This window comes from Halichoeres trimaculatus, unplaced genomic scaffold (assembly GCF_033239565.1).
Source record: "Halichoeres trimaculatus isolate MK-OKI-2021-1 unplaced genomic scaffold, fHalTri1.1 fHalTri1_scaffold_1, whole genome shotgun sequence".
In the NCBI taxonomy this organism is placed as follows: domain Eukaryota; kingdom Metazoa; phylum Chordata; class Actinopteri; order Labriformes; family Labridae; genus Halichoeres; species Halichoeres trimaculatus.
In genome coordinates, this window is record NW_027437179.1 from 22082758 (window position 1) to 22106775 (window position 24018).

General features: G+C 40.2%; 2 protein-coding genes across 4 annotated transcripts in view; both read right to left on the reverse strand.

Annotated features, from left to right (window-relative positions):
* mdfi (MyoD family inhibitor) overlaps positions 1–3779 on the reverse strand; it is a 33081-nt gene extending 29302 nt beyond the window's left edge. Inside the window, exons 1-2 of the mRNA XM_074661781.1 lie at positions 3313–3779; positions 1628–1816 (exon numbers count right to left, since the gene is read on the reverse strand). Of these exons, the coding sequence (XP_074517882.1) occupies positions 1628–1772 (145 nt within the window). The 5' untranslated portion in view covers positions 1773–1816; positions 3313–3779. The remainder of the gene's footprint in view (positions 1–1627; positions 1817–3312) is intronic.
* Positions 3780–15810: 12031 nt separating this feature from the next.
* The window catches only part of foxp4 (forkhead box P4), a 94516-nt gene continuing 86308 nt past the window's right edge, over positions 15811–24018 (reverse strand). For all 3 annotated transcript variants that reach the window (XM_074665830.1, XM_074665839.1, XM_074665820.1), the window contains 3 exons: positions 23404–23470; positions 22097–22269; positions 15811–21260 (listed from right to left, as the gene is read on the reverse strand). In XM_074665830.1, the coding sequence (XP_074521931.1) occupies positions 21122–21260; positions 22097–22269; positions 23404–23470 (379 nt within the window). In that variant the 3' untranslated portion in view covers positions 15811–21121. The remainder of the gene's footprint in view (positions 21261–22096; positions 22270–23403; positions 23471–24018) is intronic.

Here is a 24018-nt window from a genome sequence, read left to right on the forward strand (position 1 = left end):
GCTTTTTACAAGTGACATTTCTGACTTCACACTTTTACTTTGATATGAAGCTTGTGCTATTTGTTACTTCTGATGTAACGTGTAAAATTTTAAATAAGATGGGGCTGTTTGGTTTGCTCATGTTGAAGAAGAATCTCTGTATCAAAAAAGCTAGAACTAGATGATAGAATGAGAAACGGGGAGCCATCCTCCTGTCAGCTGAAAGCATTTTAACTGGGAACAGAAAAATGTCGACAGGTACGATTTTGGCAAGTAAAACTAATACAATGACATCAAATGTGATCAAATATTTACAAGATGAATGTGGAAATCATTGAGTTGACTTCTTCTAAAAGCAGCTAGATATGTGCTGAATTGCAACTTTGTTTGAAATAGATCTATAAATGCTTCTGTTGAGCTGTACCAAAGCCCTGCACCCTGCAGGCACAGGGGCGGGTTGGGGTTGAGTCGGGTGCTGAAAGCAGGGCCTTGTTGCCCTCACCAATCTTCTCCTCCCTACCCTGGCTCACCTATGTACTGACTGCTAACACACACACACTCAATTTACTCTTACATGAAAGTAGCCAGACAGGCAGTCTAACTTTAGTGGGAGAAGCCGCAGTTACACTTTGTGTTGGCTACCTTAAGAGTGAGCACAGGTAAAGTCAGCACAGCCAAAAAAACATGCTCAGACACAGGTCTGTGGTTTAATAACTCCATAATTCTTCATGGAGATATTATCATTAAATCTGAGGCTGTTCTTACATTCAGAACTGTGCACCTAAAGCTGATCAGAGGTCACAATAATGAATGGATAGATCCTGTGGTTAACCACATTCGATTTAGAAATCAAGACAGGTTGGGTTGAGACTTGTAAAACAAACTAAAATGAGAACCTAATGGTCCATTGAAGAATTTTGTTGCAGGCTTCCATGGGAACATCCTGCTCTGCACACTTCCCTTACTTTTACCACATCTTCTCTAATCGCCCCATAGGAAATGCACAATGATCAGCAGTCTCTGTTGTTTTCCAACTCGAGGAAACCTCATTTTGGCTGATCCTGGATGAGTCATTCAGGCACAAAATCGTTACGAGTTGCTCCATATCACCTCTTACCCTCCCCTCTGTCAGTCAACCCCTACCATGACCAATCACACGAAAAGGGGAGGGGTCCATTCCCAAATTCCCAGAAGTCCCATTGCAGTCTTTGAGTATTCCACTGTGCTGAATGAGTCCTGACCCCTCAGATCATCCAAGACGGCATTTCCCTCAAACAGACAAATATCCTTTTCCTTCAGAAAGCAACTGTTTTATGAGTCAGATAAAGGGCCTGACCTTATGTGTCATCTTTTTTTGTAGAGTACAGCTAGTAAATTCTCTATAGATCAGAATAAAAGGAAAATGTGTTACACACAGCTATATTCACACAAACTGGTCATTTTCTGACTATGCTAAGGGTCACATAAATAAAAAGCTCTTAGGTGGCCTTGCCTTCATTTAAATAGGACAGCCAAAGACAGACAGGAAATGAGAGAGGGAGGACTAACGCGCACAAAATTATTCTGGGACAAAAATCATTCCTTCAACCAGTGCAATAAGAACTTTAGTCACTCTCTCCTGAGTGACTAAAGTCATCTTCTTACTTACCTGTACTAGAAAAGGGCTCTGGATTGGGGCTGACACTCTCTGTGGTCAAAGTTGTGTGTGAGTTTGGTTGTGTAGCTGGTAGGCTAGGATCCCCATCATCAGGTGGCTCAGGGGAGACGGCAGGGGCGGTCCTCTCCCCTTCCATTGGCCTTGCTCTTAAGGAGGAGGCTGAGGGGTCAAGGTGTGAGCCTGCAGGAAGGGAGGAGACAGAACCGTTCATTATTAGGGTCCTCGCCCAAACAGGGAGGGCATCTTCTACTTAGTATTATTGTTATCATTATTATTATTATTATTACATCACATTGTTATTAAAGATAATTGCACAGGCCACATAACAGATTTCACATTGTCTTCAGTAAGCAACAGGGCAACAGTCCATGCTTCATCAACTTGAACCAACATGAATCCCTTTCGGCTATTCTAAAATCACTACAGGAAAGGGAAGACTGCTTTCATGAAACAGTGGAAAAACAGCAGGAAAGAAATAATCATAGTCGACTTTAATTAATAGTTATTTAGATTTTTTTAAAACATATCCTGTGAGTAAAAATAATGGTAGTCTTTATCTGTATATTTATACACATCATTTTAGTTTCCAAGGTGTGTTGTGAGAAGACACAAAAATGAATCAATTCAGCAATAAAACACAAGATGAAAGGACATGCTGGAAAAAGCGAAAAGAGGCCTGGCAGTTTCTTTTATTATTAAACTAAATCTACAAATCAATCATTTGTGCACAGTTTGCAGCATTTTGAAAACTATTTTGATACCAAATATATAGGAAAAACAAGAGTTGGAGTGTGGAAAAAGACTACTTTTGGTCTATCATTACAAAGAAAAAAGAAATGGGAAGGATCTATCACAGTCAAAAAGTCTTCATGCTCACTTTTAAGGTGTTTGTGTTATAATAATGTTGCTCAATAACATATAAGATAAACCTCTGCTGGTCTGTTCTGTCCTTCCTCTTGTTACATTTATTTTGAAAGGCCATGTGTTTGTATTATGCAATATATTTTCATAAGAATCCATCAGTGAATCGAAACCGAGCCCTCCTGAAGCTCGTTATGAAGGTGTGCAAGTTTAGTGAGCATCACGTGCCAGCTTGTGTTTCGCGCGCGCCTCTCCTGCCAGAGAAACTCAGCTGGACAGCTGTTTGCGCGCTCCCGTGATTTTGCTCCGCACTCGCTGCCCCCGAAAGTTTTGATATCCCACGACTGAGTTTTGTGGAAGAGCTTTATTAAACGAATCACACGCTCGCTTCAACCACTTTCTGGCGCTTAAATAACTCCAACAGCCTTCGTTTTACACTTCTGAAACAATAAAAAGTCTGAAGAAGTTTCTAGAAAGGATAAAACGCATCCTTGCACTCATAAAAACAGTGTCAAAGTCCTGGCAAGGAGGAAATTTTAAGCCCAGGTTCTAAAACACTTCTGTCCAACTTTTACAACAATTTCAGATATAATTGTTGAGTATTATCTAACGTAGTGTAACTGCTAGCTAATAACGGGCGTACTCTGTTTACCTTTATTGCATGTCTGTGCCTTTGCTTTCCCAAAACGAGTCCCTGCATGCTCAGATGAGCTCAACTCCAGTGCGGAGATACCCTTTTCTGTCTGAATTTGTACCTACGGAAAAAAACAACTCTCTTGAAGTAGCTTTAGCAGCGTAGGAAAACAACTTCTTACCTTATGTCTGGCTGGGACACGAAGCAGTCCACCCTTTGGCTAATTCATTCTCTGTCCGCTTCAGGTGGACTTGCCCTGCGACACCTTTCCAGTCCTGTTTTGCCTCCACTCTCGTCACTTTAAACGGCCACAAAATCTCTTTTCCACACATGCAGGTGCCTCAAACTTCCAATTCAAAGCATTTTTCTCCAACGAAGATAGTTTTTTCTCCGCCTCCAAAGTTTCTCTCTCCGGCTCGCCCCGTCCTCCAGCACACCAGATGTTGGGAAGTTTCTGTGTCTCTGCAAGCAACTCGCTGAATACTATTTGTCTGCACTGCAGGTCTCCCCACCTTCTATTGCGTTACTGCTTGCAAAGTCAGCGCACCAAAACGTCCCAAAATTTCAATAAACTTTTGAAATGAGCAGTATCCGTCCTGTGTGCTCTCTCTGTTCGCTCTTTACTCCCACTAAACTTGCTTCTGAACTCTGTGCTGCAAGCTATTGGACAGGAAACTACAGTCAGCAGTGATTGTGCTTCCTCCAGGCTAGAAACTAGTTGGGCTGAACTATACTGTCATATAATTACCCCTTAACCTGAAACAGACACACCACTAACACAGGGTAGCTTTCATCAGGATTTATGAGCCCAGAAACCATATGTTTTGTAAATACTACTAGAAAAACAGTTTGTGGATATAAATATTAAAGTGAATTATCGTTATTTTAAAAAAATACATATAATATTTGAAATTCACTTCCGAAACAGAAAAGAAAAACCAAAGCATTCATCTGATGGACTTTTTTTTTTTTTTTTCAAAGTTATGGTACTTTCATGTCTTCAAGCATCATGCTCTGTAATATTCCCTTAATTTTCTGTTTGTTTTGTTTTGTTTTGTTTTGTTTTTCATAAAAACAGCTGGTCTGTTGAATGCTTTTTTCAGCAGATGCTGTTTTAATCTTTTCCCTCAACATTAAAACTTTGAAACATAAAGTTAAGTGTTGAGCTTCTTTGTAGTTCTTTGGTAAATCCCTCAAGTCCCCAATCCAGTGGTCTTTGGTTTGATAAGAGTCCAAGTAGGTTACATTTTACTCTGCAATGAGTCGCCAAAGCCTTTGTTATTCAGGTGCAGGGTCTGTGCTCTGAGTTTACATGCTGCCGTGACTCACTGTGGGAAATTTTCCCCATTTATTCTGGTGTGCATGCGGCCTTTTGAGAAGTCCAAGAACGAGACCAAACTAGGTCAGTCAGCTATGACTCACGTTTCATCCCCATGAAAGTAATTGAGCTCTCAAAAGTAATTACAAGAAACCCTGCAAAACATATCCCTACCTTGTACATGCCACTCACATCTGCTGGTTATTTTCAAAACTCTCAAAAACAGTTTCTTTAAAACTTAAGAGCAGAAGAATTGAAAGCAAACTCAGACTCATAGTACCTGCTTTTGATTCGTACTTTTTGTTGTTATTTTTTGACCAGTCACATTTTAAATGCACGGTAATACTACTATTATGAAGAACTATATTCAGTTAATCCCAAAAAAGACAGGACAGGTTCATCCAACTGCACGCTCTGTGACAAATGTGCATGCTGAGAGGATAAACCTATGACGGTATATTGGAAAACTAGTATCTGCATATCTCCCTTTGTACACCCTTTCCTGCTTTTGTGACACATTTATTTAACACACAAACTTTTGACTGTCTGACTACACTGACATTTTCATCTGGTTTGACTAATTTCAAAATATCATCCTCCCAGTGAGTGCTCCCTTGTGCAAGAAAATGTTCCCCTCCATTGCCTTCAGTGTGTTTTGCAAGCACCTGGTTCACTCTTTAAAACATGCCGGGAAATCTGGCAGCATCACCAGTAAATAGCTTTTCTCCCTCTTTTAGTCTCATCTAGTGGATATATAACCAGAGAAAATTGGTCTGGGGAGGAGCTGGTTTGATTGAAAAGAGTTCTCAATTCAGGACAATGAAGCAGGATGGACAAAAACTATGTTTTTTTTTGTTTTTGTTTTTTTTTGTAAGCTGAGGGTCCATTTGAGGCTGACCCAAAATCTCAAAATGTCAAATTATCACCCAATTGAAATGCCCAATTTTTACCCCAGAAATTAATATGTTGACTACCTGGGACCAAAAGTAAAAACAAACACACAAGGTTTTAGTCCGGGTCTGTGTAAAATCACAGTACATGTGTGGCCCCTATCTTCAAAAAAGTACCACCTGACTGAGATCAGCAGCTAGAGACAAAGTGGTTTGATAAACTTCTAGCACAGAGTAAGTTTGCAAGCTTATCCTATTTAATACTATTAGCAGTAGATCTAGTATTGATTTGTAAACTGCGACAATACCTTAAAAACATCAACAGTCCAGACAGGAACTGAAAGTGTTTTTAAATATGAAAGAAATTCAGTGATAAAAGTCTTAAAATGCAAAATGTTGTCTTATTGTTTTGTGATACTTCATGGCAAAAAATACAAGTAATACTACAGTTTGTAAAAATGATTATATGTGGTCACTAATGTGTGTAAGGTATGTAAACTAAGAAATCTACAAAACATAAAAATATGATATCTCAAGGGTCACACAAACTAAAAAAACGTCTCACGACCAACAGCTGTGTTGGCATAGCAAGGTCGCAGCCAACAAAAGTGTGTTCTGTTATTGATGTTTGTAGGTGTGGTTAAAGGTGCAAGGTAACTCCCTTCAACAAATCTTCTGACTATTTTGAGACAGGCTTCATTTTTTAAGAAAATGACTTGATAACCTCCTCTCCAGTTTGGGTGTACCAGCTCTCATCTGAATCTGTCAGACTTTGACACAGAAGTATTTGTAGGCCTTGTGCTCTGTGGGGGCTCAGTGTCTCTGGATTTGAGGGTCAGAGTTTGTGTGTGCAGTGGTTCTGCCAGTGAGACTAAAAGAAAATATGATAAGAAAAGTGGCAGCATTTCAAAGTCTCTTTAATCCATTTATATCAACACATTTCATGTGTTTCTGCTCCCTGCTGCTTTACATGCATAATTTAACAACTTTGGCCTCTACTGTAGTGTATTGTCTGCAGACACCATTGAAATGAAACCAAATTAGAAGTAACCCTTTTTTTAACCAGCCTCTTTATGAGGAAATTCTCATCTTTAATCTAATATCATCACCCCAGTGTAATAAAAGCAGAACAAATAAACCAAATTCAAGCAATTTTTGACATGTCATTGTAGCTACACTAAAGAATTGTATATTTGTACAAGATCTCCCCACCTTTCCCAGCACTAAACATTGAGAGTGCAGAGATGTTCTTGTCATCAGCTTCCCGAAAAGCTTGTGCTCTCAGACCTTTCTTCTGCTTATGACTCACTCCCACTTCACTTTTCACCACACCCACAATCCACCCCACAGTCCTGTCTTCCAGCTGAACTTTCTGTTTCTTACATTAAATCTACTTGTTTTTGACCACCAATCTTTCATAATGATCAGAAGGTACCTCAAATTACTCACATTTTTAGCATATGGTGGTGTTAAGGGGAGGGGATGCTATTCACCTTATAGGTGACATTTTCTTGCCTTTGTCAATGTTCTAAATAGCAGCTCCCTGTAGAGTTTGAGAATCTGGTGCACCAAGCTGACCAAAACACTGCGTTTGTTAAATCTATCAGCCTCAATAGTGCTTTTCAATCAGTTTCCAATCCTGATCAAGGAGCTGCTGTTTTACAAATGCAGCTACTCAGCAGGGTTTTATTGTTTACAAAAACAAACAAAAAGAAAACAAAAAGTGCAACAGCTGTTTTTAATTTTCTTTCTTTAGTGAGCAGAGTAAGATCAGATCTTGTTCATATCTGCAAAAGACAGCTGAAAATGCTTCAAATAAAGTATTAAAACCTTGTGATAAAGGGCAGAATAAATATGCTAAAAGAGGATATAACTGTATGTAATATCACAACTAACAGACCCTCTGAATGAAATAACATTTGACTTGGACAAACCTGATGACACACAAGGAGTAACTAAGTTACCATCACAGTTTAAGTATGGAGCCAAAACTTCACACCCAAGTCCCTTTAAGACTAATCTTAAGAGTTTAAGGTTAGTGTGTAGCAGGTGAAGGAATATGTATTTAGGCCAAACAAAACAGCTTTTAGTGGCAAAGGACAGAGAAGTCTCTCCATATAGTCGACACTAACAAAGATGTTGGTGTTTGGCTTAGACCTTTATAGAGTTTGCTCATGTTAGTGGTACAAATGTTCATGTGTGCAGTTGGTAGCCCGGCGTGTGCTGATCTGTCTGGTTTCTCAATAAAGGAGCCAAGCTAACCAGGCTAAGCTCTGAGTAATCCACATCACTGATGAGTGACATCTGGTCATAGCACTCCACCTGTCTGCTGGTTTCAGCTCTTTGGTTTCTTCACGATTCAATGTGAAGTGACTGACGGACCTTTTCCATTAAAGTAAGGACACCACCTAGAATGAGCATGGATTGTTTGTGATCTTTTTGTACTTGGTTATTGGAGTCACGAATCTTTAAAAACCTGTAAAAATAAAACAAAATAAAACATTTCATCATACAATAATTGATATTGCTTAAATGTGGAAATAATACTTGGTTTTTGATAGGATAATGTGGCAGCCCTTATCACTGATCCCTTATGCATGTCCTATGATCTATGCATGTGTATTTAAAAAATGAGAAACAAACCAAGGAATGAGTGAAACCACCTTTTTCAGGCTATGGTTAGATCAATCAGTGTGGTGAAGACCCAACTTTAGCTTGAAGATTCTTAATGTTCAGCAGAAACCCAAATCCACTGGGTTTGACAAAGAATCTTGAGTTGGAAATGTTTAAATTTGAACTTTGAATGACAAAAACTGAAACTCCAGAGCTGAGGTACTGTTAAAGTGCTTTGAAACTGGATTCCTGTATTGCAATTCATTTGCTTTTTATCTCAAACCTCCTGCTGCTCCAAATGAGCCTGAACAATGGCAGCCAGGTCATACTTCCAAAACTGTTCCATTATGGCTTTTTATTGAATAAGAAGAATTATAGTTCTCTCTCCAGAAAGTTTGAAGGCAAATCATTTCCACAATTCACAACCTTGCACTGCAAAAGTAAACTATATCACCCCTCTTATCACCCTCTCTAGTCTAAAAGGAACCCTTGAATAAAGTCAATCTTTGAAACTTTGACTAAAAAAGAGGACACACACAAGTTAGAAGCTCTCAACCCAAACTTGTTTTGCTTTATTGGTAATACTTTTACGAAAACATGTGAAATCAAAGTCTTGAAATATTTAAAAAATGCCACCACCCTGTGTCACAATACGCTTATCCTTTTCACACATGCTTAAAAAAAAACCCATCCTATGTTCAGTTAGTCACCACTCCAGCTAAAGTCTGACTTCAAGTATCTATGCATAAATGTCAGGCTCTGCTACATTTTGTAACACTAGTTCAAACAGCATTCCATACTGATGACCAAAGTTTTGACATTTGCTTCAGTTATGCAACTTCTAAAAGTCCTTCCACATTTTTGCAAAGAAAAAAATAGTTCCTGATAGCAGTATTCAACCAGTCCGTCTTAAATTTGTCCAACAGGTCTGTTCAAGCCCAAAACGTAACAATGACCCGAAATGTAATCCAAAAGGTGTAATAAAGCTTGAAATGAAACAACTGGCCAATAATGCAACAAAATGCCTGAAAGGTACTTAAAAATGTAACAAAACTCAAACTATAATAACAGACCAAAAAGATGGTCTATTTTGGGTTTGATTACATTTTTATTATTATCAATTTTTGAATTGTTACACTTCAGGCTCTAACAGAGCTCTATCGAGGCCCTGCAAAAATCAAATGGAGAGGAAACAGTAAAGTCTTGAGGTGATTCTTTTTAAGGCTTACTTCAAGTATTAAAGCATAGATGTATGTAAAAAGTTTGCTGTGTACTGGAAGAGTACACTACAGCATTACTGCTGGAACATGATTGACCAGGGAATCTGGGGAACTTTGTTTGAATAACTTGTTTTTAAATCCATAAAATCATCTTTAGATGGATATTTTTGTCAGCTTGTCTATGTATTTTGTTGGTAGCTTGGCAGTGAACAGGATTACTAATTAGTGTATAGATGTGTATAAGTCCCTTCATAGTGAAACAAGGTCATGCCTGGGTCTTGCTCACCCTGTCTCAGTTTTAATCTGCGTGACCTATCATTTTCTCCCAAGAAGTCTTAATCAAATTAAGGAGGAGGCTTTCTTACTTGCTTGCCTCCTCGAAACTAAGGTTAGAACTGCACCGCCTGTCGAGGATTCTGATTAGTGTGTTTGAGTTGCTCCATCCAGACCCCACCCAGCATCAGACTGTTAGACAGGCAAGGTGGGAGGGGCAGACTGAGACGGACTAGAGACCGAGAGTGGGAGAGATCCAGAACAGATCCAGGCTGTGAGAGAACCACACGTGAGCTCTCTCTCTTTCTGTGTGTGTGTGTGTGTGTGTGTGTGTGTGTGTGTGTGTGTGTGTGTGTGTGTGTGTCTGTGTGTCTGTGCAGAATGGTGAAATTGGAGCCACATGCACACAGAGAGTATCTGCTGGGACGCTCTCCGAGTATTATTCTAAACTTCTGACTTTGATTGTTTCAGTGGTTTTGAGCGGACTTATGTGACTGGGAGATTGGTCGAGAGTGGTTGAGTGAGTGAAGAAGAGAGAGGGAGAGAGAGTGGGTAAAAATGTGGTTTCAATCACTCACAAAGATGCTTTTGTTCTGCAGCTGGGCCTCTCTCTCACTCTTTCACTCTGCCACACATGAAGTCTTACAGTTTCATCCACTTTCTCATCAGACTCTTGACTACTCTGCGTTAGGCTCTTGGGACGACAAAGCATACCTGAGAGACAACAACAATTTGAGGCTGAATGTTAAAAGGACAAAACAATAACAACTCAGCATTTGTGTGGGTGGCGTATACCCTGTGTGCTTTTTTGATTTAGTCTGGGCTTACATTTGCAAAACTCTTTGTCTTGCTCTCTTTGTTGTACTGTTTTTGAAGTGTATTAAACAACAGACACAATGGCTAATTTGCAAGATCAGAGAGAAATGTATTTTTTATGAGATCCATTTGTTAAAGTTAAAGGGGCTTTGAGGAGTTTGAAAGTGATCTTTAAAAAGTCTCCCTTCTAGTTATGTGCCTGATCGTAATCCATACTTTAAAATGAGATTATCAGCACCGATATTTCTGGTTACAGGTTATTTTGAATTACAACTTCTTAGATTCCCGATCGGGTCGACCAGGTCTGGATTGATTTACGGCACGTCTAGGTCTCTATGACAACACGACACCCACTGACGAAGTTGAGTAGTAAGAAGAGTTAAAACACAGAGATCTGTGTTTTTCTCTGCTGAAAACAATTTCTGTGACTAATTTTGAAGTGATGGTGGACACTGGAGCCTAACCGTCAGACAATAAGAGGGCAGAAGAGCAGAAGAAAGCTAGGCTAATTAGCCTTTAGCCCGGGCTATATCACTCTATAACACAGGGCTATGCTGTTTGTGATAATGTTCTTTCCAACCATCATGCAGCAAATATTCAGCAGTGGTCTGTTCAAACTTGAGAGTCTATCAATCAAATGAAGAGTGAGGTTACATTAGCTCTGCTTGGTAGATGACTGGCAGGATTTAGCTAACCAGGATTTGCTAACGTTACACATTACGGACATGTCTTGAAGCACTGTGCTGTCAGCTGCGCTAAACATAAACGGCTGCTGATCTACTGACAGTGATAACTTGTTGTCATGTTAGCCTACAGATATGTCAGAACCCCGGCTGCCAACGTCGCTAACATTTAGCCGGCTGCTACAACGTTTGCTTGATTTCACGTTTCAAACCGTAGCCCTACGTAACTGTACTGATCAATACCTTACCTTGGCGCGTTGTATCCAGTAAAAAGTTGTCTTGAACAAAGAAATTTGTTTCAATCCAATCTCCATTTATTTCCAAAACAAACACACTCCTCACTAAAAGTAATTTTTGACAGTGTTCGGAGACTCCCGGCCATAAGGTGGCGAGGGAGTGCAATTAAAACAGATCCTTCTCATAGCATCTTTAAGTAATGTTATCCATACCTCCATCAATCCATCATCTATACTGCTCAAACCATTCAGCTGACATCAAGTAGGCTGGATCTTAGCTGTCATTGGGCTGCATGAAGATGCCTGAATACCATGAGGTAACCCATGCTGGCACAGGGAGAACATGCAAAGGCCCCTTTCTTAGGATTAGAAACAAGAATCTTCCTGCTATTAGTGATGGATTAACTCACTAAACCACAGTGGAGCCTGGCATGTCATAAAATGTATTTTTTTCTTCTGTAAATCTGAACCCTCTACCATTTTTGGTCAAAACAAAAAATACTTATGAGAGGATTTTTATTTGTGTCTGAAACTGACTGAAGTAAAAATTTGATGCCCTACAGAAGCCAACAAGACCACCAACAATATGCCAATTTTGTCATTCAGACCCAAGAGAGGCCTAACAGGACAAACATTCAACCAAACTTTTCTTTCTTCGACTCAGACTTGATTTGACACAGGTTTTTAAGGGGTTCACACACCATGTGGTTACCTGCTGACGTCAGTCTAATGAGCTACGCCTGCATGCTTTGTTCGTTCTTTGTAGCTTAAGCTCGAAACACTTTAGTCAGCATTTATGTCTGTGTGACACAAAGAGTGTATCACTTTTACATCACATCTGTCTGAGAGAAAGTGAAACATGCCATTCACATGCACAGTAGTGTTCTTATTTTCCATCAGCTGCAGCAGGAAGAAGCTGCAGAAGCTTTACTATGGTGAGCCATAAGGATAAAAACAGCATGAGGTTGAAATAAAAAATGCGTTCTTTTTGAGTCTTAACCACGTTGTGATTAATAGAGATAGCACTAGTTTTTGTACATGCAAAGCCCATGAATTGATTAATGCATAAAAGTCAAAGGTTAATGGTATTGACAGGTTTGTCCCCCTTATTTGAAAGTGCACAGCCCTGTTTATCCCATTACAGCTAACCACTTTCACATGGTCCTACGTATCTAATGATTATAAAGTTGGAAGAAGTTCAGCCAGGGAATCAAGACAGAAAGAGGAAAACTGTTTCCCAAAACAGTGTGTATTTCTATTTTCTAACTGCATTAGCATTTAATGTTGTGAGTCTGAAGGATAAATAAAATGTTAAAAGTTTATGTGTTAGTGAAAGAGCATGTCGCCTTGCAGGCTCTCTGTACTGAGTGAGCAGATCATGTAGATGCATGTGGCAGTGGATACACAGTCTGTTTTGCTGTTGTGAGTGAGACCGTTTACTGTCTGAAGGACGGCCCACTTCACCCACACCACAGACACAGAGGAGGAGAAGGGTGAGAGGGGATGAAAGAGGGGGAGAGATGTGAGCACGGGTCTCACTCAATTTATTTTGTGACTCACAGGGTCTGCCTGGACCTCAGTGCTCTCTGTGCTGCTGGGACCAACAGCTCAGCACACACACACACACACACACACACACACACACACACACACACACACACACACACACACACACACACACACACACACACACACACACACACACACACACACACACACACACACACACAAACTGCTCACCCTGTCATGATGAGCATTAAGAAATATATTCATGGCTGCAGACACAGATTTATGCCAAACATCACTCCTTCATGCCAAGAATAATGTCTTTGTGTGTTGCTTTGCACCCTGGCTCACCTTGTGCAAGTATAGTACTAAGTTTCTGCTTAGTATTCATGATGTGTGCATGCCACCGAGTGTGTGTTTGTGCATGTGTGCCTGTAATAGGCTTAGAAAGGGGTCTCTCCCACAACCAAATGTCACAGGGATTTAGGCGTCAAGAGTGAGTTTCCTCCCAGCTGACTCTTGAGAAGTTCACTAAAAGCACAAGATTAAACAAAGTCTCAACTTTCCAAAAAGCATCCAGCCAGTTTCCATTTTTTCTCCCCGTGGCAACACATCCATGATGCAGTGCAGGAGTTTAAAGAGAAGCTGTAGGGCATGCGCCCAACCTGCCAACGAGAGAGACACAGGTGAAGAGGGAGAAGGAGAAATGGAGAAGAGGTGTGAACACAAAGTACAGATAGGCTATAAAAAAAAACTCATTTTATTATAAATATAACCAGTTCAATAATCTCAACAGACTGCAGTCATCTGTATTCATGACTCTTACTCCATCAGGTGAAGCAGTACTTCTATCAGTTCTGCACTCTCTGGCCCACCCTGTTGGTCACATTGTGTCAGTAGAGCTGAGTGATGTTTGTTGCTGGGTTTGTGTTTGTGGGATGCTGCTTGTTTTGTCCGGTTTGTTTACTCCTCCTGGTGGCCACTCATTGTATCACATCACACACTGACCTCTGAGGGCCTGCAGGGACTGACACAGGCTCTGGCATGAACCCGAGGAAACACTCGTCTGGATTTCCTCTGACCTCTCTGAAAAAAATTGCATATGTAAGGGGCAGACGGTGATTAAGTTATTAGACTGAATATATAACAGAACATTATCGATTTAAATCCCCTCACGTGCACTGACATCAACATGTTAGTTAGAATAAAACATGGGCAATAAAGGTACAGCAATGCCAAAATAATTTCATGCATGATATAAAAAAGGACTGATTGATTAATAATTAAGAATTGCTTGAAAACTGTTTTTCCAGATGAAAGGTCAGGATTGCATTTAGATACACTATATACATTGTGTAAAATGAACTAAAAGACCGCACATTGTTGAGGGGGGGTGAGGAGGGATTCCCTGCTTTTACAAACACTTCCTGCCTTCTTTCATTGTTAACAACAGCTGCTTTGATTGACATTTTTCTTGATTATAGTACTTAGAGACTGCAGGAGTAGAGCTATAATAGGTAACCTGGCAGAGATCACAGTGTGATACTGTATATTTTCTTTAGGTAAAGCACTTTTACATATGATAGCATTTAAAGAAATAACTCTGACTCCAATCCCTGGAATTCCTGTAGAGTTGAGTCAGCACTACCTATAGTTTCATATACATTCAAACATAATATTTGAATTTAGCTTATTCAACACTCCAAAAGAATTGATAATTAATTTTTTCTTGCTATGATTCTGCAATTAGTTTTGAGCATGTGTGATACATGTTTATCTATGTATAATCCACAGGCATTTTTCATTTATTTTTTCCCCTCAAACAAAATGACACAACAAAACAAAAAAAGACACAAGCACTTTTAAGGCAGTTACACACAATGAATCAGAAAAAAATAATCTTATATAAAAGTGTAGTCATTAAGACAGTGATGGACTTGAAGGACATGAATATAGATTGCAGAATTGCATTTGTTTGGGGAAGAGGTGGGGGTATTTTAAAAGTAGTATGGTTTATAAAAGATTCCCATGTTTCCAAGTCACATCCCTCAGCCAAAAACAAAAGGGTTGGATAAGGACTCTTTTCCTCTCCAGCATGGTCAAATGTTTCTTAATTTGGAGTTTGGCTCAAGAAAAGATCTCATGTGCACGACTGTGTATTGAAACACTGGATTATGTTTGGTAGAATAGCTCAGGTAAGTGTATAAATGAGGACAATGCAGAATAAATGTTTAGGGAGGAAGGTTAGGGTTTCCATTCATAAGCGATTTATCAGAGACCTCGACCTTTAAGAGATGAAGGAGATGTAGGACATTAAATTGAATAAGACCAGGCCTTTGATGACTGTATTTTTAATTAATTTCTCAAAGATTTCTTAGGTATAGAATAATAGTATGCAGGAATGCATACTATTATGCCTGTTTTCTTTGTATCTTTATGTCATGACTTTCTTCAGTGCACATTGTGATGGTGTAGTTTTGTTCAAAATATACTTATCATGGAGAAAAACCTTTTTGTTTTCAATCATTTCTGATGTGTGTGTGGCCTGCAAAGTCACATTCACACACTGATGAAACAACATGAGGGTAAACTTAGGGATTAATTCCTTGGCCAGGGATACTTGGTCATGTGAATAGCTGGACCTGGGATCCAACCCCTTTTTGGAGGACCTAAAGTGTCTCGTTACTTTAAATGTGTTACCTCGGTCAGTAGGTGGATATCTGTTGTTAAATAATTAGTTGCTTCAACATGATAAAGGCCTTGTATTTACATGTAGCCTAATTTCATTTTCCCCAAGTTCTTCAAACATATGGACACGTTTACTGTTCTTTGGAAAAAATATCCACTTCAAGGTTTCTCTCATCGAACACCTTGCTTTTATGACATGAAACCCTTGGGGCTAGAGCATTGCATAATTTGTTGCTGTTTTGAATAATATATTTTCACACCTGTGAGGTCCAAAGAACTTAAAATTAGCCACCAGGCCACATGAGAGAAAGCAAAATAATTAATCTATCTTTGTATCTCAAATAGCTGAGGTTTTTCGCCCTTCTAGTCTCACTATCTCAAATGTACCTATTATTCTGGGGAGTAAACATGAAGCACACAGTGGGGGACAGTGTAATAAGTATTTTATTGCATTTTATAATGCCATTGTCAATAATTAGTACAGATTACATGCAACTAGACCTACTGTACAGTTTTTTTATTGTCTGCATGGACAGACACAAGAAGATTCAGGTTACAAATACACAGATATATGTGTGTGTTTTTATACAGCATGAAGGAAAGGGCAGTGACTGGCATTACATGGCTACCCGGGGTGGAGGGCCAGAGAGCTGGGCTGTCCATCTAAAAGCCACCGCCCAGTCCCCGTCCCCACCTCTTCCTCGGGTCACACTTTCAAATAACAAGAAAACAGAACAAAAACCAAAAGATAAAGAGAGGTAAACAAGTAAACTGAAACTAAGAAACAATTCAGAGAGTCACTGCTGAAAATGTACACACATTCCTAAGGTTTAACCAGAGGAGAGCTGAAGTGGTAGTTCCATCTTATTCTGGCTGTCTACATGATAATACCGTCAGGCAATGCTCCACTTTGAGAGTCCCTTCCCCCTCACATGACACCCCAGAACTGTCCAATCACACGTCAGGGTTTGGGCTCCCTATGTCCTGTGAGAAGCTGTCCTCCTGCAACACCATAACGTGGATAAGACTGAGAGATAACAGCTATCAGTAAAGGTGATCAGTGACGTCAATGGAGAGTTTTGGAAGTAGCTTGGTTTTTGTTTGGTTAAGGTTGTGGCATTGGTTTGGTTACAGTTTGGTTACAGTTCAGGAGTTTGGACTAAGCAAATGGTTGCTTGCAATGCCTTTGGTAGTCAGAGGATGAGCTGCATCTCTGAGAGCCATTCTACAATTTGGTATTGAGACTACACGAGAGTACGAGTATCAAAAATGCATCAAAGTCAGTCTTTGATCTGCCTCTGTGGGACTGGGAGATGAGGTGTGCGACTGGTCACCACCAGCCACTGCCTCACGGGGCCTGCAAATGATCGACAGCTCTGCGGGTCGGAGTTCAGCACAGGAATGACAGGGGTCAGGGGTCAGAGGGATGGGTCACAGGGAGCTGGGACACATATTGGCACCTGAGAGGACCAACCGCAACATCTTTCAAGAGCTCCGCGTTTTTTTTTTAAAGCAAGAGAGGGGCTACATATTCTGACATTTTTTCCTCTTTCTCTTTTTCTTTTGTCGGAGGTTTTGGTCCTGTCTTTGAGAAAAAGTCCTTCTGAGGTATCAATACATAATGAAGTAACTTTTTAGTTTGTTTTCCATTTGTTTTTTTCTTTCCTTAAAAATGCATAAATGCAGTACAGAGACAAAAAAGTATCAAAATAGACCTAGCTAAGATAAATATACAAACAGGTGTTACCTAAACCACTGATCTAACTTTTATTCTTTTCATTTTTTGAGAGATAATACACTTTAAAAATCAGCGTCCCAGACGTTTTATGAAGAATTGAAAAAAAAGTGGAAAGAAATGAAAAAACAAAACAAAAACAGAACTAATAAACCAAGATACCTGCAGCACTTAATATGATAAATACATATACTTCAGCATTAGCAGTACAGTATAGGAATCAGAGCTGAAAGCTTTACAATAGCTAAACAGGTGCAGAAAAATTAAAATCCCCAAAAGTGAAGAGAAATGAAAGGACACAATGGGAAAGAATGCCCTGGAGAGAGAAGTCAAGCATTAATATACAAGAATACATCATGTTATGCCAAGTTGAGAAAGAACAGAAATGTTACATGGCGACCTGTGAACAATCTACATCTTTATAAAACAGCTTTGTTTACAGGTGTACCTTAAAGCACAGGTCAGAGATCATCTATGTTCTGTATGCAGCAGTTCCTCTTGGTTTTGGATACAACTAGTAGTAGTGATGAGTTTTATCATGTGTGTTAGTCCTCTCGGCGTCTCTGTGAGTGTGGTGGTGATGCGGGTGCTGCTGTGTTGTGGGTCTTTGGATTTCTGGATGGACAGAGCCTCTTGTTGAACGAACACGCAGCTCTGCTTCTATGTGTCTGATACTCTGCTTTATGTGTGTGTGTATATGCGTGTGTGTGTGTGTGTGATTTCACTGATATATTCTGCTCATAAACCTGACAGACAGCCATTCACCACCATTTCATCTAGGCTGGAATCACAAAGAGTGGAGAGCCTTTTCACTTAGCTCAGTGTTGACCGGGTGCAGGAATAAGGTGAGTTGTACACAGCTGTTAGAAAACTTTTCATGTACAGCCAACAATTCACGACACACTTTGAGAGCTAAAGAGTGCTAAAAATATGGTTAAAGGAGAGGTAGTCATTTTTAAATCCATGAAAAGTGAAACGTCTCAGTTTTTTGGGCTCGAGCAGATGTATCAGGGAGTCCGGATTTTTTTTTTATAACGTCAGTCATACAGTAAGTGAAACAACAATTTTGGCATTCATTATCATCATCCAGGAAGAATGGAGAACAAAAAATATATCAAAGAGTGTTCAGTCTCCCATTGGCTATGTGTTGAACCGTTTCTGAAAAGGAGGTAGCGTTATTTTTTTTGGTTTTTATCTCGTTTCAAGATGCCTGTCTGCCACTTTGTACTCAGTTAGAAATCAGTCTCTAATGTGACAGGAAACAGTCCTGTGTGAACACAAAGTCTTCAGAAAGGTTTTTTCATTAAAGAAGAAAAATTATTTGAAGTGCAAGAGATAGTTTGAGAGAAAGAATGAAAATATGAACCAAACTTTTTGACTACATGGTGTCCCTTGGTTGTTTTCCTCTTACATTTGTTTGTGTTTTGTTATGTTTTTGTGGTTCCCTCTTCATTGAAATACATGTTTTTTTGGTCCCTGTCTTACAGATGTGACTTTAACGTATTTGTCCTCCCTTTGCAAAAATAAAGAGAGTATGTTTGCCTCCAAGGTGGAAAAACCTAATTTGTATTATGACAGCACCTGCAAGACTTCAGTTTGAATCCAATTGACATCTGTATTGAATGTCTCCTGTATTTAAGGTCCCAGGTTGTACAGGTACCCCCATGTTGTGTTGAAATGCCTCAGGAGTGCCTAGTTTTGAGGCCTGCTCCCACAGTAGTAGGGCCAGTCCTTGGTTTGTGTTTGAAACACAGTTTAGCCTGAGTGTGTGAGAGACAGGGTTTCACCTCTAAGTGCTCTTTGTCTTTTCTTTTTCTATTATTTTAAAGAGGAACTGTGCGAGGGTCGTTAATACTAGTTTTTGGCCTCTTAACTAACATGAGTCGCATGAAACGGTTTATTTTGTAAAAGCTTTGATGTCTCCCAATTCTAGTTTGTTTTACACACTTTGGTTTTTGGAATGGTCAGTACTGTAAGTCATGTAAAAGTTCAACACAACAGTTATATGAATACAACAACAAGAAATCAAACTCCTGGTTCGTTGTCTTTTGGCCAATTCTCAAAGAAAACAAAACAAATATAAAGGAAACTCAAAAAGGGCAAAATAAACTACAGGGTTTTTGGTTTTCTACATATTTCTTTGGTTACCTGTAACAAAAATAAAATGGGAATAATCAGATAATAGGTTAAAACAAATGTTAAATTTGGTATGGCACTGTAGAGGAAAAAGTAATGCTTCACAGAAAAGAAAAGAAAAATAAAATCTCACATGCTATTCCTTTAACACAAACTCACACAGTGAATCGCAGAAAGCTTCTACACAGTAACTATTACAACCACAGAGCTTTGAATCCAAGCTGAGCAGAGTCGCCGCATTTGGTGTCCCACAGAAAGAATTCCCCCTTTTTTGTTTTTTAATTTGGACACAGTTCCAGGCGGAACTTTTGTGGGCTGAGGTATTCTCTGACTGCAGTAATAATATATATTTATTTAAAGCATTACTGATATTTCTCAACCAAATACACAACCAAAAAAGTGAATGAGAGAAAATAAAATTTAAAAAAAGATTTAGCTGTTAAATAATATGTCTGGATAATGGCAACTTTAAGTGCTATTTTCCAAATTTTCTTGCCTGCTACACTTGGGAAAGAAAGGGAAAAGGGCAGAATCAGGGGTCAGGTATCACAAGTTGGGACAATACTGCGCTCTCTTCCTTTTTTTTGCCAATACTCATTTGGAATGGTGTGAACAGCCAGAGTAAATCAAACAAATCACAATACAAAAAAAACAAAAAACAAAAAACAGCATCCTTAGAAAAAGGTACGTCAAAACGGAACGCCACCGTGGAAATATTGATCCTCAAAAAGAAAACGATAATAACAACAAATAAAAAAGGAAATGACAAAAGCTACCACACTTTTTTTCTCGTTATATTTCATACTCATGAACAGTTTTCTTTTTTTTCTTTTTTTTTTAAAGTCACAATATTTCTGTAGACGCATCCTCCCTCATTTCTCTTTGCTTCCTCTCGTTTTCAAAGTGTTCCAAGCTCATCACTCCATCCGCAGACAGAGGAGAGCAGGAGGACAGCACCAAATGGTCCTTTTCCTGCAGTCTTTTTTGGGATGGGTGGGAAGGGATGGAGAGGGGGTAGGTAGGAAAAGTCTTCTTTTTTATCTCATTTAGAAGCAAAGAGTTTAAAAGATGTCCGCCACTAAGTGTCTTACTGGGGGGCAGAAGTTTGGACAGGAAACAGGGCCTCTGTTGAGTAAGCCTCATGTTTGACTTGGAGACAGAAGCCTGCTCTGTAGAAGTGTTGGAGCAGTGTTGGAGGTAATCTTTGATAGCACTCTTCTTTCCCATAATTTTCAACGAAATCAAAGTAAATGAAAAAAGCAAGTGATTGACTCAAAGAGGGGTGGGAAAAGGAGAGGTATACTGCACAGTCCCTGTCGACTGCTCCATATCTATATACACGATTCTGTGTGTATGTGTGTGTATGTGTGTGTGTCTTTCTCTCTCACAGACACTCCTGTCTGACGTGGAGATAAAACAGCTAGCCAGGCAACCCCGAGACGACAGTGAGGAGGAGGAGGTTGTATGCAGAGTGGTGGGCCGAGGAGGGGAAAGTGTGTTCAAAAATCCATTTGACCGGGGGCGGGAAGATGAAGCATGGTTTGACGAGTGATGAGTGTGTGTGCGCGTGTATGCATCAAGTGGTGTTACACCTCTAAACCATGTACTGTAAAAGAAACACATGGAGGTAAAGCAGTGCTCCACAGTCTTGTTTTTGCGTCTGTAAGTAACAAAGGTTTTCTAACCCTGTTGGAGTTTCTTTATGTCGTCCGTGGTTTCTTGCATTTTCTCAAAAACAAACAACAAAAAAACATTCTCTTTTTTCTCTCTTTTCTGATAAGTGTACTGTAGCATTCTTTGCCTCTGCACGCCAATGAGAGGGCTCAGGCGATTGATCGCTATCTCGTCCTTCCCTCTGGTCCATCGTGGATTGGTCTTACTCCAGCTCCTCGGTGGGGAGATCTTCCTCCAGGTCGCGCTCGTCAGGCAGGCTGTGTGTGACGCCGGCCAGGAGGGACACGGGTCGACTATCCTCCTCCACCTCAGTGGGTTCCTCCTTCACATGCACCGGGTGGCTGGAGGAGACAGTGCAAACAGCTGTGAGCAGGCTGACGGGGGTGAGGTTTAGGAGGAAACAGTAATTTATTCTGAGGTCAAATGGTTTTTAGGACACTAAAAGTTATGCACATCAAACTTTTCTTCCCCTTCTCTCAGGCCTGCTTATATACCATAAACATTTTTTTTAGTATTTTGTCTGAAGTCAACTAAGTTTAACTACTATTAAGCAGTTAAAGTGGCCAGCAAACAGCATTGCTGATATGATTTTTTTCTATTTGAATAATTAAAACTAAGATTCAGCTGCTGAATAACTCTAAATTTCCTACAGCTTGACCCCTTTTACAGTTTGGTTTATCCTATTTTTGTACGTAAAAAAGTTTTTCTGTCTTTTAATAAAGGAAAGGTTTTAAAATACACTACATTTTTATTCTCTGTAATTCTCAAACAATTAAAATTCGATAGGATGATTTTTAAGAGCAACTGTCAGTCCTCTGCACCAGTCTCCTGAACTGACTGCTGAGCTAAGCTAATCACTTTATATTGATAGATTATTTACTGATTATCAGGAAACCCTTTGCAGTTGTGAAGCACAGCAGAAAACTGTTTTAATAATAAGAAAGAACGAAGGAACCTTAAGGGAAGAAAGCAGCTGAGTTGAACAGTTCAGTTAACCCTTGAATTAAAAGGATTTATAATACCTGCACTGTCATGACATGTACATTTAAAAAGCAGTTCAAGGTATCAAACACCAGACAATACAGGTAATTCACATTAAAGCAGTGTTGTCCGTTTGCATCTATTTATGGTGTGTGTGTGTGTGTGGGTGTGTGTGTGTGTGTGTGTGTGTGCTTACCTGTACTGTTGAGGGCTGAGTGTGGGGCTGCAGCTCCCGTTGCTGTTGACCTGCTCCACAGTGGAGCTGACATCATCGTGGCCCACGTGCAGCATGTTGAGGCTGGCAGCAGACGGAGGGGTCAGCAGGGAAGGGCTGTTCAGCAGGGACAGACTGCTTTCTGCCAGAGCTGCCTGCAACACACCAACGTACACACACACACACACACACACACACAAACACACACAGAGTTGTCATTCAAAAGAGGCTGGTAAATTTGTGGTTATGAAATTAAAGAAAGCTGAATGATTGTGGCAAAAAAACACTTTGGATGAGAAAGGAAATGGCAAATGATTTACTACAACATGTATGAAATCATGTGGTTAATTTAAAGTGTCACGGTAGAGTTTGCTTTCTGCCCTTATGAGAGCTTAAGGAGTACATTTATATCCACTAACTTGCTAGTGAACTTGAGAAACCACTAGGGGGCACTTACACACAGTACTTTGCCCCTATTGTGGCTTGTGCTTGAGCATTAAAGTCCCCGTCCCAAGTGTCTGTGTGGGTGTGTGTTCACATGAAAGTCTCAACAGCAGGGCCGAGCCACAACCTCAAGTGAAACACACACAAACACTGTGACACATCAGTGTCTGCAGAGGAGAAAACAACTGAAGCCGCAGGGAGCAGCTTCTGTAGCTGCTCTGAACGCTCACATCCCGATGTTGGTACATGAGACAGGTTGGACAGCCAGGAGTGAGACGTTCACCTGACCTCCCCTCTCACACAGAGAGGGAAAAAAACACCCAAGGAGGAGGATTCTCTGGGGCTGAGAGACAGGTTTTCTGGGACAGGCGATAATTTTATGCAGTAACCTTAATTGACAACTACTTGACGCTATAAATCATCTCAGTGCTGAAATTGCATACGTGTGTGAGTGTATGTGTGTGTCTGTGGAGGAGTGCAGGGACAGGTTCAGTGTGTGTTTGTGTGCAGAGGTGGGGGTTGTGCATGTGAGAGAAAGTGAGGTGGGAGGTGAGGGTGTGTGTTGGTGTGGGGGGAGGAAGAGGGGTGTGCGAACGTCGTTAGGGAATCTGCTAATTATAACAGGGAATTGATATTAGTGCCCTTGATTGTGATTGGCTGCTTGAAGTGTGTATGCACGTAAGTTTGTGTGTGTGTGTGTGTGTGTGTGTGTGTGTGTGTGTGTGTGTGTGTGTGTGTGTGTGTGTGTGTGTGTGTGTGTGTGTGTGGATGGCAGAAGGCGAGAATGAGAAAAAGACAGAGAGAAAGAGATGGGGGGTTAGAGGGACAGAGAGGGCAGTGCTTACCTGGTAGCTGGCATTTAGAGCTCCAAAGCCCAGGCCTGAAATCATGTTTTTCACCAGAGTGGGACTTCTGCAAACATATGAACACACAAACACACACACACACACGCAGAAAGAAAAAGAGAGAGGGTTGAGAACCACAGCTTGAGCACACATGTGAAACGCTGTCACCTCAGCCAGAGCGCAAATCTCACTTATATGTTAGTTACAAGTAGAAACATACACAGACTGTAAACAGATGCTAAAAGAAACACACACACACAAATGAAATTGTCTAATATCTGGCATGCAGGTGTGTGTGTTTGTGTGTGTATGTGTGTAATTATCCTTGGTTTCTCTGGCGGTTGGTGAGAACATCTGTTTACACACGCTAACAAGGTTTTTTCCTCTCCTGCATCTCACACAGCTGCTTACTAATGGTGTCGACAAACAGGGAAAACACACACACACACTCACACACGCATTAACTGTACATACGCACACAATATGCCGGCAGCTGTTTTTTTCTTTTCTCCTTTTGATTGCTGAGTTGGCCTCTTGGTTATAATAGAGGGTCTATTTAGGCAATCATAGTGCCAGCAGCCATAAGCTCACACTCACATCAACCTCAACTGTGTA